Source organism: Emys orbicularis, chromosome 1 (assembly GCF_028017835.1).
Source record: "Emys orbicularis isolate rEmyOrb1 chromosome 1, rEmyOrb1.hap1, whole genome shotgun sequence".
Lineage (NCBI taxonomy): Eukaryota > Metazoa > Chordata > Testudines > Emydidae > Emys > Emys orbicularis.
This window is the reverse complement of record NC_088683.1, coordinates 105,561,525-105,576,163: the sequence shown is the minus strand read 5'-3', so window position 1 is coordinate 105,576,163 and position 14,639 is coordinate 105,561,525. Positions and strand designations below refer to the sequence as shown.

The window sequence follows — 14,639 nt, the reverse complement described above, 5'->3', positions numbered from 1 at the left end:
AACTAATAGAGGTTAAGGGCTCGCTGTGCTACAAAGGAAGTGTGTACAATATTGAATTCTGCCAAAACAGTAGTCTGGGCCTTTACAGTTTACTGTATGTAGGACAGAGCCCATCCTGGATGTTTATTTTTTATCTTTTTTTTGGTAAGATTACAAGTTTTGTTGATAAAGGTAGTAGTGTTGATGTAATAGACTTCTGTAAAGCATTTGACTTGGTATGGCACAATATTTTGATTAACAACTAGAAAGATATAATATTAACAATGCACACAAAAAAGCTGGCTAACTGATAGGTCTCAATTTTAGGTCTGTAATTGTAAGTGGGGACTCATCATTGAATGGGTATGTTTCTAGTGGGGTCCCGCAGGGACTGGTTCTTGGTCCTTCTCTATTTAACATTTTTTATTAATGATCTGGAAGAAAACATAAAATCACTGATCAAGTTTGCAGATGACACACAAATTGTGGAAGTGATAAATAAGACAGTCCCTGATACAGAGCGATCAGGATTGCTTGGTAAACTGGACACAAGCAAACAATATGTGTTTTAATATGGCTAAATGTAACTGCATATATCTAGGAACACAGAATGTAGGGCATACTTACACGATAGGAGATTCTATCCTGGGAAGCAGTGACTCTGAAACAGATTTGGGAGTTGTGGTGGATAATCAGCAGAACATGAGCTCCCAGTGCGATTCTGTGGCCAAAAGGGGTAATGCAATTCTTGGATGCATAAATAATGCAATCTTGAGTAGGAGTAGTGAGGTTATTTTGCCTCTGTATTTGGCACTGGTCTAACCACTGCTGGAATACTGTGTCCAGTTCTGGGGTCCACAATTCAAGAAGGATGTTGATAAAATGGAGAAGTTCAGAAAAGAGCCACAAGAATGATTAAAGGATTAGAAAACATGCTTTTTATAGAGATAGAGTCAAGGAGCTCCATCTATTTAGCTTAATGTAGAGATGGTTAAGGGGTGATTTGATTACAGTCTGTGAGTACCCATATTTAATAATGGGCTCTTCAATTTAGAAGAGAAAGGTATAACATGATCCAATGTCAGGAAGTTAAAGCTAGACAAATTCAGACTCAAAATAAGGCATAAACTTTTAACAGTGAGAGTAATTAACCATTGGAACAATTTACCAAGGGTCTTGGTGGATTCTAAAATCAAAACTGGATGTTTTTCTAAAAGATATGTTCTAGGAATTATTTTGAAGAAGTTCTATGGCCCGTGTTATACAGGAGGTGAGACTCACTATATGATCAAATGGTCCAGTCTGGCCTTGGAATCTATGAATTTTTGAATATTATAATAAGATTCCAGAAACGTCACTCTGAAGCCTAAAAGGTCTGTTGAGTCAGTGTGAAGCAATAGAAGCAGCTACAAGCATGGCTGAGAGCTCTTTTTGTTCAGAATATCACCAGGTTGAGTCATCACTGAGTTTCACAATCTGTTACCATCCAATTTTTAAGTTTTCAGCCATTTTGACTTTATGAATTGCATCCGTGTGGTGTACAGTTACAGTAAGGCATTTATGTCATGAGAATAGTCCTAGGCCATTGTGGTATCAGAGGTAACTCAACCAATCACCACCCATACTCTACTGCTAATTTGCATGCAACATTTTCATTGGTTGTATGAGAGAGACTGCCCAGATGGTGATTACTTGGCCCAACTGCCACACCCATGCACCCAGCTGCCAACCGCACAAATCAATGCAAGTCTCTCAGCACAGCCCGCCACAAATCAACACAGACACCTACACAACCAGAATACACAATAACCCCGAACACACATAGACCCTCATGGCAGTACATACACTTCATTAGTCACCCACTCAAATCAGCACAACCTAACCCAAATCAACTCAACCCACACATAACACCACAACCAGCACATACAATAACCCCAAACATCACTCAGAAGTCTAGATGATCTGTAGTCAGTGTGAAGTAATGGGAACAGCTACAAACATGACTGAAAGTTCTTTTTGTTTAGAATAGCACCATGATATTACACACATGATTTGATGAATTACACCTGTCCAACAGTATAGGCTGTCAGCTACTAGTTTTACATAATGCTGAATGGCTGACAGTTATGGTATAGTGAACTTATAGTATAATACTGAAAGCCGATTTGGGATTATCCATACAGTTCAGGGAAGGCAAGTTTAGTTAGCAGACTCAGCACAACTGCTAGGCTTAGAGTCAGACATGGTTCTCTGGTCCCATTCAACACCTACATGCAGCCACTAGGTGAACCGGTCAAATGACAGGGACTCACGAACCACAACATGCAGAGGACACAGAACTCTACCTATCCTTCATCACATAGGATCATACCACTACCATCAAGATGGCCCAGTGCTTGGATGAGATCAGTTTATGGAATAAGAACAGCTGGCTGAAGCTGAACCTGAGCAAAGCTGAGGTGATGCTGGTGGAACATTTGGAAGAGTGTACTGCTACAGAGAAGTCTCCATTAGATCCATAGATAACTGAATAATTCAATTCATAGTTTAGGAGTACTCTAGGATTCTTCACTGACACCAAGCTCTCATATAGCAGTATCCATGAATCATGCTTTCTATCAGCTCTGGTTGGCTAAGAGACTCTGTCCCATCCTGGTGGATAGTGACCTGGCCTCATTTATTCACACCTCAGCTGAACTACAGCACTGCGATATATCTGGACATGAAGCCTTCAGCACGTAGGAAGCCCTAACTAGTTCAGCATGGCCCAGCACCTCTCCTCCTGCAACATAGACTACTGCGAGCACATCACATCTATCTTCTGCTCTCCACACTAGTTTCCAATAGAATTTCAATTCAAGTACAAGGTCTCAGTCTGTACCTTTATGGCTCTCTGTAACCTGGGCCCAGGATACTTAAAAGACCACCTAGTACTCTGGGATAGAAATCAGGGTCAATAACTCCGCTTCTTTGACACAACGGAATTCTCTACAATAAGGGTAAAGATTGCTGGAGCTAGAACTCTCTCAGGGGCTGGTTTGAGACTGTGGAATGATCCCCTCCATGCCAGGTATTAAGGGCCATCATAAACCTCACCACCTTTCACCCCAAGAGCAAGGTGCATCTCTTTGGCCTTGCCTTCTGTAACATAAATACATAGCAACATGTATATTTTAAAAATATCCCCCTGGGATAGAGAATGAGAGAACACACACAGATGTTAGTCGAGTTACTTAATGAGATATTGGAAGGCACTTGGAGACTACGGTGATGAACGCGGTATGAGAACCTTGATAAAATAGAATAGAATGGTTGAATGGAAGCAGTTCATTTTAAAATGAAGTAGCAGCAGTTCGCAGGGAAGGAGTTAAAACATCTCCGAATGATTCTACAGTTCTTAATGAGAAAATTAGGCAGCAATATAAATTGCTTGCCTTCTACATTGAGTTAAATGGCAGATGTAACTTTAGCCTTTACAACCAAGGTCGTATACTAACTCAGTTTCTCTCACCACAGACTTAGCCTTAGGACTTGACTGGATTCCTCTATTGTGATTAATCACTTAAAGGAGATTTAAAGCTCTGTCAAAATCACTAGAGGCCATGCTGAAAAACTACTAGTTAACCTTTGCTGAGCTTCTGAACTTTAACCTAGGTGCCTCAAAACATACGTATTTGGAGACATGAGCACCAGTATCCTTTATTACCCTGCTTAGCGTTGAAATAAATTAGATTTAAAGCTATAAAGTATTCAGACATATAAGGGGATTAAAACAAATGTTGAGCCTTGCTCCATATTCAGTTTTGATAATGGATCTGACAGGTTTTAAAAGATAAATAAAATCAGCTATAAACTTTATATTTGTTGACAATGCACATGGTGAAGGCAGAGGGAAGTTTAAGAAAATACAAGTAGCCTGCAGACTTTATCCTAGAACAAGTACAAGTCTAAACCAAATATATGGTAATTGAGCATAATTTGTGGAGATGCACGTTGATCTTTTGGTTCAAAGCGAGAAAGTCCAGTATTATATGTATAGGTGCTGTACCTCTATAATACAGTTTTAAAAAACGGTCATGCACAAGATCACAATACCATATTGTAACAAAGACACACATACTTCTATACTAGTGTTAATGAGGGAAGCTTTCCCTGCAGACCATAAGGGAAAGCTCTGCAAACCATGCACCATTCAGTTTGGAAACTGAACCCTGCAGTTTGGTTTGCAGGAGGTAGGAGCACACCAATCCCAGAAGACTCACTGCCCTCTAGTGAACAACAGGCAGCTACACTAGCTTAATGTCGGACAACCATGCTTCTGTCTGCCAGGTTTTGATCTGCCAAGGCATCTGTGGTCATCTCTACCAAATTCACGGTCCATTATGGTCAATTTCACGGCCAGGGGATTTGAAAATTGGTAAATTTCATGTTTTCAGATGTTTAAATCTGAAATTTCACGGTGTTGTAACCGTGGGGGTCCCGACCCAAAAAGGATTGTGGGGGTGGGGGTTGCGAACCTGTTATAGGGGGGTCATGGGATTGCCACCCTCACTTCTGTGCAGCAACCGCAGAGCTTCCTGCAGCTGCAGGAGGTTCCTGGAGGTGGAGGTGGGTCTGAGTTCTGCCTCCCCCACAGAGTAGCTGTGCAGGGGATCGACAAGACCTGTCCCTCCCCTGGCCTGCCGGAGCTAGGAGCCCCCTTTGCTCAGGCGCTCCCAGCAGCACAGGGAAGATCAGACACAACTCCACAAGTTTCCTCCAGCTGCAGGAACCTCTGGGGCTGCTGCCCAGTCCCAGAGAGCGTCCTGCAGCAGGGGAAGGCACCCGGAGATGGGTCTGGTCTCCCCCCACAGAGCAGCTGTGCAGGAGATGGACAAGTCCTGTCCCTTCCCTGCCCAGCCAAGCAAGGAGTCCCCTTTGCTGGGGTGCTCCTAGGAACAAGGGGACATCGGATTTCACAGGGAAGGGCTTATTTCATGGTCCGTGATGCATTTTTCACGGCCCTGAAATTGGTAGGGCCCTAGTAATCTCATCCAGTTTTGAACAGGACAGGGCAACTGTGCAGCTAATCTCTTTAAATAGGGTTTTTCTAATGACCTGCGATACAGCTGCAGTCAACTTCAGTCTGTCGCATATCCTTGACAAGTGCTCACTGACTTATTTTGAGGGCGGGCTACCGGCTCTCTACCTGGTTACTGATGATGCCATCAAATGGCTGGGCACATTGTGCATATGCTGAGAGAGACCAAGCTTGTACTGGTGAAGGTACCGTAAGGAGACAGTCTATTAGTTCACGAGTATAGTTAGTTTTCATGGCTATGTTGGCTATTTAGTTGTAAGACAGACAACGCTATAATTTTTCTATTCACATTTGTGATGGCTGTTGTAGGAGAGAAGGGAATATCTGAATTTCTCTAGGGTGGGAGGAGTGGAGAAGTAAGGTTCTAAACGTGGTGATCAAGTGTTTTTTAAAATGATTCTCAGAATATTTTGATGTCAGAAAACATTCATTAACTTTTCCCACAAATGTTAGAAAATGGATCATAGGAATCAGTCAATAATAAATACATTTTACTTACCACAAGCTCCCCGTAAGATGAAAGGAGTCCTGCCCCATAAGCTTTGATGGATCCATTTTGTTTGCAGAGACCAAACTCAATAGTAAACCAATAGAGCTGATAACCAAGAACAACTAATCAGTTTGTGAGAACCATAAACTAATCTAATAATCACCTCCCTTTTTGTTTACTTGACTTGTGCCCTATCTTTCTTTTGTTTCTTTTCTCCTTATTACTTTTCTTAATTTCTAGTTATCTTTAAGCATTAAGTTTGTATATTTTAAGAAAATATCCTTACATATGTATATATTTACATATTTATATATTTAAATTTATCTACTACTTGAGCCAAATGAAATAGGAAAGGTCCCCTCCCCTCCATTCTCTGTATGGCACTATTAGCAGAAATTTGAAATTATCCATCCCTTAGCACCAACATCCATTTTAAAATTAAAGCCCATTCCATCTTTATCGCATTACAACAGACAACAAGGACAAATATCTTTTGGCTGCCCTTGCAAATTGAAGTAGCTGCACATTAAGTGCTGGATTATGGCCCAGCCCTACAGACCTGCTCAGGAAAGTAAGGGAATTAGGACATTTTCCCCCTCTGCAACCCTGTTAACACTTCCCACATTGCGGTTTCAGACATGGGGAAGCTGGGGGAGGGAGGAAGCAGGGCCTATCCACTCAGTACCTTTCTCCAGCAGAAGGGCAGGGAGGGGTGGAACCTATAACCTGCCCCAAGAACAAGAAACAACAGGGAAGGAAGGAATCATTCATATTCCCAATGTGGCTCTGTGTCACAATTCATCTCAGGCCCTCTTCTGGGGCATTCAGCTATGCACTTCCTGTTACACAGGACTGAGCCCTAAGTTTCAATCAAGCCCTATGTGATTTGTTTACAGCACTCCGCTTAAAGAGTTGCTGATACTTCACAGAAGAGTATGAGACTATTCTACCTATATATCTTGGTTTCTTTGATATAGACCTTCATAGTTCTCTGACTTGTTATTAGCAAGGACATTTACAATTAAAAAACCCCAAACAACAAACAGGCAAACAAAGAAACAAACACCCAGGATTGTTGTTCCTTAGGGGTTTTCTCTTCTAACTACTTTACCCACATTTCAAATGATAATACTCCATTTGTGATGTTCTAATCATCTAGGTCCTTTTTATTTTCTAATGGGGATCTTTTCCCATTCCTCATCTTTTTAGTATAGGATCTCTTTGGTTGGATCCTGAGGGATAGGAAGGTGGAATGGGGTGCCCTGTTCTTTCTGAAAGTACCCCTGTGCCACTTCTGTGATGCTAAGTGAGTGAGGATCTTGAATCTTGACACTCACAGCTATAGTGTGATATGTGATATGATGCTGTCTGGGCAGTGAGTTCAAATAGGAATGCTGACAATTTTCAATCTGTCCTGCTCTCACACAGCTGTGTAGAACATGTTCAATCTAAATATTAAGAACTGAATAGATGAAGGAATCAATGGTGGTTCAGAGTTAGCTTTAGTAAAATCAATCTCATAACACTTAGCAGCACACTTTAATTACATTAACTAGATAGTCCTCACAATGGTCCTATGATATAGGCAGTAATAGCCCTGTTACAGGTGGAGAGACTGAAGCAGACCAACTAAATGAGTTAACCAAGATCACAGAGAGAGAGAGAGAGAGAGAGAGAGAAGTATCAAAAATGAGAGGGAATGCAGATATTCCTGGCTCCCAAGACCTGTGCTCTGGGCACTAGACCATGCATCTCACTTGAGAGGCAATTAAGAACTAGCTTGTGACAACAGCACTCATGCCTCAGCATGAGCCTGATTCCATAAGTGGTCCCACTGACTTCAGGAGACATCTCATGGAGTAAGGTCAGCAGGAGCAGGGTCGGCTCCAGGGTTTTTGCCGCCCCAAGCGGAAAAAAAAAAAAAGCCGCGATCGCGATCTGCGGCGGCAATTCGGCGGAAGGTCCTTCGCTCCAAGTGGGAGTGAGGGACCGTCCGCCGAATTGCCACCAAATAGCTGGACTTGCCGCCCCTCTCCAGAGTGGCCGCCCCAAGCACCTGCTTGGCAAGCTGGTGCCTGGAGCCGGCCCTGAGCAGGAGGAGTCAGAATGTGTCTCTATGTGATCTGGTGATTTAGAGCCAGATTGTGGACCCCATACTTTCACTGATGAGCCAGGAGTCTCAGGAGTTGTCCCATTGACGTTAATGGGACCACTTGGATGAGTCACGTAAGGGGTTTGCAATCTGACCCGTAGTTTGCATCACTTTATTAGATGACCATAAAAAACTAAAGAGAATGAATTTGTTCCCCCACAGAGCTGAATTCCCAAGTACTGGCCTAGATGGAATCTAGGGACAACGTAGCTCTTTTCTTCCCATTTTTGCTCACCCACAAAGAGTCGTTCTCAGGTGTGCCATAGACTCCTGAGGAGTTTGGGGGAGGGCGGGAGTGTGGCTCCTGTCATGGCATTTTATGGGATGCCTGGGCTCCTGCGTTTCACAGTAGGCGCCACAGAAGATTTAAAAGGTTTATGGGGCACTTTGCTCTCAATCTGCATCCTGTCATACATGGCTGAGCAAATCTTCTCCAATAGGTGACTGGAGAAAGGGATCATTAGACAGGCTCACAACCCCATGGCTATTATTGGTGACCCTCTCCTGGTCTGCAACAAAGAGACTGAGAACTGCAGGGTTTGCAAAGATATATGTGGGCTCATCAGAGAGGGGCTGCAGGAGCTGCTTGTATAAGGGAGGGTTGGAAGGATTCCTCTGCCTCTGGTAGAGCTTTCCGTAGACTGGTAGTTCACCCCGACATAGCTGATTTATTCCTGGTGCTCAAAAATCATCCTGATGAACAAGTATGTGCCTTTGGAATAGGCCAGCTTGCATGAAATGGTAGGTATTCCCAAAAGAATGACCCAGGGTGCGGCTATACTTCAAAAATAGACCCACAGCAGCAAGTCTCAGAGCTTGGGTCAGCTGAGTCAGGCTTTTGATAGTTCTAGTGTTTGCAACTGTGGATCATCACAGCTAGTTGCTGGTTTGTGCTCCAACAAAAATAAACTCTTTTTCAATGCTGGTTTAATTTAATAGTAGGATGCAGGTAATCTGACCTAGTAGCTGGGGTGATGTGAAGCTGGAAGTGACTGGTGACTTTTCTGTGGCTGAAACTGAATGAAGACCCTGATTCAGGAAGACATTCAGATTCAGGAAAATAATTAAACACTTGCTTAAAGTTACGCATGTGCTTATCTGCTTTCCTGAAGAAGGATGGACTTGAGCACATGCTTCTGCCCTTTCCTGATCTGGAGATACAGTTCAGAGACGACTTTTGTGATGCCTCCATTTTGGGTACCCAACTTGAGACACCTGAAAGTGAACACTCAGTATTTTCTCAAAATCAGGGCCCTTGTATTTTATCTCTGATGTTAAAGTGTAATCTATACTTACTGTTGCCAGTTTTTCAATCTCAACATCAGATGATCCAAGAGAAGCCAGTCCAATAGCCTAAAGCAAGTAGACAATGTTATACTTGTGTTATTGTTTAGCCAACAGGAGAAAGACAGACATAGAGGAGTACTATCTCATTTCTAACATGAAATAGTCATTGCTATTTGTCAACCAATATGTCCTACAGGGGTTTCCAGGATACCTTTGTCTCTCTGGCCCCATCTACACAGCAGAAGGAACCAGATTTGTTGATCATTAAAACTGTTTAATTGCATGTAGTTCTTGGCCTAATGTTGACCAGCTCTTAGCCTAGTTTTGACCCAAGGCACATGCCCTCTCTCCCCAAACAACAAAGAAATCTTGTTACGAGGCCAAGGTCTATATGGCTGGATGACACCTCCAGCTTCTCCCATTGCATGGCCTGACAACATACAAATAGTCTCTTTCCCACCTGCCAGACCCCTTTCTAGCTCCTATGCCAGCTCCACTCACTGTTCTTGATGCCCAGCTGCCAGCCTACCCACCCAGCCTTGCCTTTTCAGTTGCTTCCCCCTTGCCCTCTCTGCCTCCCTATCTACATTTCTGGATTCCCTGATACTTTCCTGTTCTCTGGTACTCTTCCTGCCTCTTTACTGTCTCCCCTATTCTTTCCTTCTCCTCTCTTCCTAACTGTTCCTCTTTCCCCCTCAGCTACAAGGCCCAGTCTGGAACTCTCCATCTTCAACCCTGACTGTACAGAAAAGAATTCAGCAGCATGTTACAGGTGAGAATGAGTGAAGTGGTTTGGATAAAAAAAGAACCGCCATCCCCTTAGCACCAGAAAAATAACCAAAAACTTGAACCAAACCTTATCTGAGATTGAAAAAGTTCACTCCTTCTGTCCTGTATCAATGGTGTGACCCTGCAAACTCGATTGTGTTTTCTGATTGAAGGAGTGAGAGTAGCAGAAATGGCTCTCACTACAAAGAATCTGTGTGAGTAAGGAAGTAACATGCCTCATGCCAGACACGTCGTACAGTCAGAACTCCAATGGGCAAGGAAGCTCTGCTGCTGTTTCTTTCATGTTAAATCTACATGTAACCTCTAGGTAAATGGGTCAGATGGCGTGGACTCAAGATCGAGCAATATGCAAATGAGACACAGCTCTACCTATCCTTCACCACATGTGACCACACTACTGCCATCAAGAGATCCCAGTGCTTGGATGAGCTCAGCTCTTGGATGGAGAACAGCTGGCCGAAGCTGAACCTGAGCAAGATGGAGGTGATGTTGGTGGGCAGAGGAAAGTATTTTGAACAGCTTGTAGCTATGGTGAAGTCCCTGTTGGTGGAAGATATACAGCCATAATTGGTCAATTCAGTTGTAGTCTAGGACTACTCTTGGATGCCTCGCTGAGCTCTCATATAGCAGCATCTGTGAGGAATGCTTTCTATCAGCTCCACTTGGTTAGAAAACTCCGTCCCATTCTAGTGAGTGAAGACCTGCCCTCAGTTATTCATGCCTTCGTCACCTCTCAGCTGGACTACAGCACTGCGATATACCTGGCCATGAAGCCTTCTGTGTTTAAGAAGCTCCAACTAGTTCAGAATGCAACAGTGTGTCTCCTCAGCAATGCAGGCTACCACAAGCACATCACACCTGTCCTTCCCTCTGTCAGGAATCAGGACATGCAGCATTGCCAGTATGGAAGCAGGGCTTGCAGCACAGCAAGTCTCTGGGCAACCTACGAGCGCAGCTTGCTGGTGCTAGGCTGACTGACTACACTGCCTGTCATAACTATAAAGGGAAGGGTAACAGCTCTCCTGTGTACAGTACTATAAAACCCCTCCTGGCCAGAGACTCCAAAATCCTTTTACCTGTAAAGGGTTAAGAAGCTCGGGTAACCTGGCTGACACCTGACCCAAAGGACCAATAAGGGGACAAGATACTTTCAAATCTTGGGGGGGGGGGAAAGGTTTTTTGTTTGTGCTCTTTGTTTTGGGGGTTGTTCGCTCTTGGGACTGAGAGGGACCAGACATCAATCCAGGTTCTCCCCATCTTTCTAAACAAGTCTCTCATATTTCAAACTTGTAAATAAAAAGCCAGGCAAGGCGTCTTAGTTTTACTTTGTTTTCTCAACTTGTAAATGTACCTTTTACTAGAGTGTTTATCTTTGTTTGCTGTACTTTGAACCTAAGACTAGAGGGGAGTCCTCTGAGCTCTTTAAGTTTGATTACCCTGTAGAGTTATTTTCCATACTGATTTTACAGAGATGATTTTTACCTTTTTCTTTAATTAAAAGCCTTCTTTTTAAGAACCTGATTGATCTTTCCTTGTTTTAGATCCAAGGGGGTTGGATCTGTATTCACCAGGAGTTGGTGGGAGAAAGGAGGGGGATGGTTAATTTCTCCTTGTCTTAAGATCCAAGGGGTTTGGATCTGTATTCACCAGGGAATTGGTGAAAGGTTTCTCAAGGCTTCCCAGGGAAGGGAATTAGTCTTTGGGAATGGTGGCAGCGGACCAGATCTAAGCTGGTAATTAAGCTTAGAAGTCTTCATGCAGGCCCCCACAGTTGTACCCTAAAGTTCAAAGTGGGGATACAGCCTTGACATGGTGGCATAGCGGTGGGAAATCATTTTAAACCCAAAAGCCAGTAAGATTTTTTTTCCCTTCTAGCTGCTTGGAAAGCAGAGCTGAAGGTAGATGCATATCTTATCTCTCCTTGCCTGAAGGCAGAGGTGTTAAGTTTTTTTAACAAGAGCCTTTGTTAAGAGAAGGGTTCAATTAATGAGCAAACGACTGGTAAAAGGAATTTACAAGCTGAATTGTTGTTTTTTTTTCTTTTTACATCCTCGGGAGTAGCTAGTTAGAAAGTCTCTGTTAACTCAGCAGCAGCCTGAGCTAAGTGCATCCCAGTTTCAGTCAACTGCGGAGGGGTGTGACCCAGCACAAGAAAACAGGAAAATGACTACCAAAGAAGTAGCTAACAAAATAGAACTGGCCAGACTAGAAGCAGAAGAAAATGAGAAAAAACATCAGAGACTGCTTCAAATTAAAAAACTCGAGAAAGAAGCTGATGAGAGGGCTAGGGAGCAGAGAGAAAGAGAAGAAAAAGCCAAAGAGGAGGCCCATGAAAGAGAAGAGAAAGCCAAAGAAGAGGCTCACAAGAGAGCTATGGAGCTAGAAAAAGCCAAAGAGGAGGCCCACAAGAGAGATGGAGCTGAAAGAAAAAGAGATGGAGGAGAAAGAAAAAGAAAGGAAGCATGAACTGGAAGTAGCAAGGGCTAGGCCGGATACAACAGCCACTCCTAACAACCCCTCTCCAGGTACCACTTCCCATCCCAGAAAATTCCCCACCTACAAGGCAGGCGATGATACTGAGGCCTTCTTAGAAAATTTTGAAAGGGCCTGCCTTGGATACAGCATCACTCCAGACCAGTACATGGTAGAGCTGAGGCCGCAGCTCAGTGGACCCTTAGCAGAGGTGGCGGCTGAAATGCCTAAGGAACACATGAACAGTTATGAACTTTTTAAAAACAAGGCCAGAATCAGAATGGGGCTAACACCTGAGCATGCCCGTCGGCGGTTCAGAGCCCTAAGGTGGAAACCCGATGTGTCATTTACCCGACATGCCTACCACATTGGGAAAAATTGGGATGCCTGGATATCACTGGTCTACAATTTTTGAGAAGTCGTCTGCTTCAGAGATAAAATGTGCTATTTATTATGTATTTTGATGTGCTGAATTCAAATATGACAATTAAAACAACTGATTGGCTACTGTTTCTAAGATATTTAAGTTTTTACATTTTATGTCTATGTATATTGTGTAGATAGTAGAGTTTTAATCATAAATTGTAAACCTAGGTCTTTTCATGTGTTTATGGTTGTTTACATGATAATATTTCACCTGTCCTGTTTATGTAACACTTTAAAAATCAGCAAAAGGGTTATATAAATAAAATTTATTATGAAACAAAAGGCAAAAAACTATTATGTACATAGGTTAGTCCTATTCAGTGTCTACTCGGCGCTTCTTGGCTTGTCTCTTGTATTCATTAAATGGAGCATCTCTTGTCACTGTCCAGCAACAGTCTGCAAGCATTGATGGGCTCCATTTGCCCTGATAGCGTTTCTCCATTGTTGCAATGTCCTGGTGAAATCGCTCGCCGTGCTCGTCGCTCACTGCTCCGCAGTTCGGTGGAAAAAAATCTAGATGAGAGTGCAAAAAATGTATCTTTAGTGACATGTTGCAACCAAGGCTTTTGTATGCCTTGAGGAGGTTTTCCATCAACAACCTGTAGTTGTCTGCCTTGTTGTTTCCGAGAAAATGTATTGCCACTAACTGGAAGGCTTTCCGTGCCGCCATTTCCTTGCCACTCAGTGCATGGCCAAATGCATCATCTCGAAGAAGTTCACGAATCTGAGGACCAACAAAGACACCTTCCTTTATCTTAGCTTCACTTAACCTTGGAAATTTTCCACGGAGGTACTTGAAAGTTGCTTGTGTTTTGTCAATGGCCTTGACAAAGTTCTTCATCAGACCCAGCTTGATGTGTAAGGGTGGTAACAAAATCTTCCTTGATTCAACAAGTGGTGGATGCTGAACACTTTTCCTCCCAGGCTCCAATGACTGTCGGAGTGGCCAATCTTTCTTGATGTAGTGGGAATCTCTTGCACGACTATCCCATTCACAGAGAAAACAGCAGTACTTTGTGTATCCAGTCTGCAGACCAAGCAAGAGAGCAACAACCTGCAAATCGCCACAAAGCTGCCACTGATGTTGGTCATAGTTTATGCACCTCAAAAGTTGTTTCATGTTGTCATAGGTTTCCTTCATATGGACTGCTTGACCAACTGGAATTGATGGCAAAACATTGCCATTATGCAGTAAAACAGCTTTAAGACTCGTCTTCGATGAATCAATGAACAGTCTCCACTCATCTGGATCATGAACGATGTTGAGGGCTGCCATCATACCATCGATGTTGTTGCAGGCTACAAGATCACCTTCCATGAAGAAGAATGGGACAAGATCCTTTTGACGGTCACGGAACATGGAAACCCTAACATCACCTGCCAGGAGATTCCACTGCTGTAGTTTGGAGCCCAACAGCTCTGCCTTACTCTTGGGTAGTTCCAAATCCCTGACAAGGTCATTCAGTTCACCTTGTGTTATGAGGTGTGGTTCAGAGGAGGAGGATGGGAGAAAATGTGGGTCCTGTGACATTGATAGTTCAGGACCAGAAGTTTCATCCTCGTCCTCTTCCTCGTCTGACTCAAGTGAGAATGATTCTGGTGCATCAGGAACCGGCAGTCCTTCTCCGTGGGGTACTGGGCGTATAGCTGATGGAATGTTTGGATAATGCACAGTCCACTTTTTCTTCTTTGACACACCTTTCCCAATTGGAGGCACCATGCAGAAGTAACAATTGCTGGTATGATCTGTTGGCTCTCTCCAAATCATTGGCACTGCAAAAGGCACAGATTTCCTTTTCCTGTTCAACCACTGGCGAAGATTTGTTGCACAAGTGTTGCAGCATATGTGTGGGGCCCACCTCTTGTCCTGATCTCCAATTTTGCAGCCAAAATAAACGTGATAGGCTTTCTTAACCATAGTGGTTATACTGCGCTTTTGTGAAGCAAAAGTCACTTCACCACAA

At 43.3% G+C, this 14,639-nt stretch overlaps 1 protein-coding gene across 1 annotated transcript in view; it reads right to left on the bottom strand.

Moving 5' to 3' along the window:
- Window positions 1–14,639, bottom strand: part of LOC135880024 (tyrosine 3-monooxygenase-like) — a 52,606-nt gene that overhangs the window by 5,423 nt on the left and 32,544 nt on the right. Inside the window, exons 10-11 of the mRNA XM_065406141.1 lie at window positions 8,998–9,054; window positions 5,559–5,654 (exon numbers count right to left, since the gene is read on the bottom strand). Of these exons, the coding sequence (XP_065262213.1) occupies window positions 5,559–5,654; window positions 8,998–9,054 (153 nt within the window). The remainder of the gene's footprint in view (window positions 1–5,558; window positions 5,655–8,997; window positions 9,055–14,639) is intronic.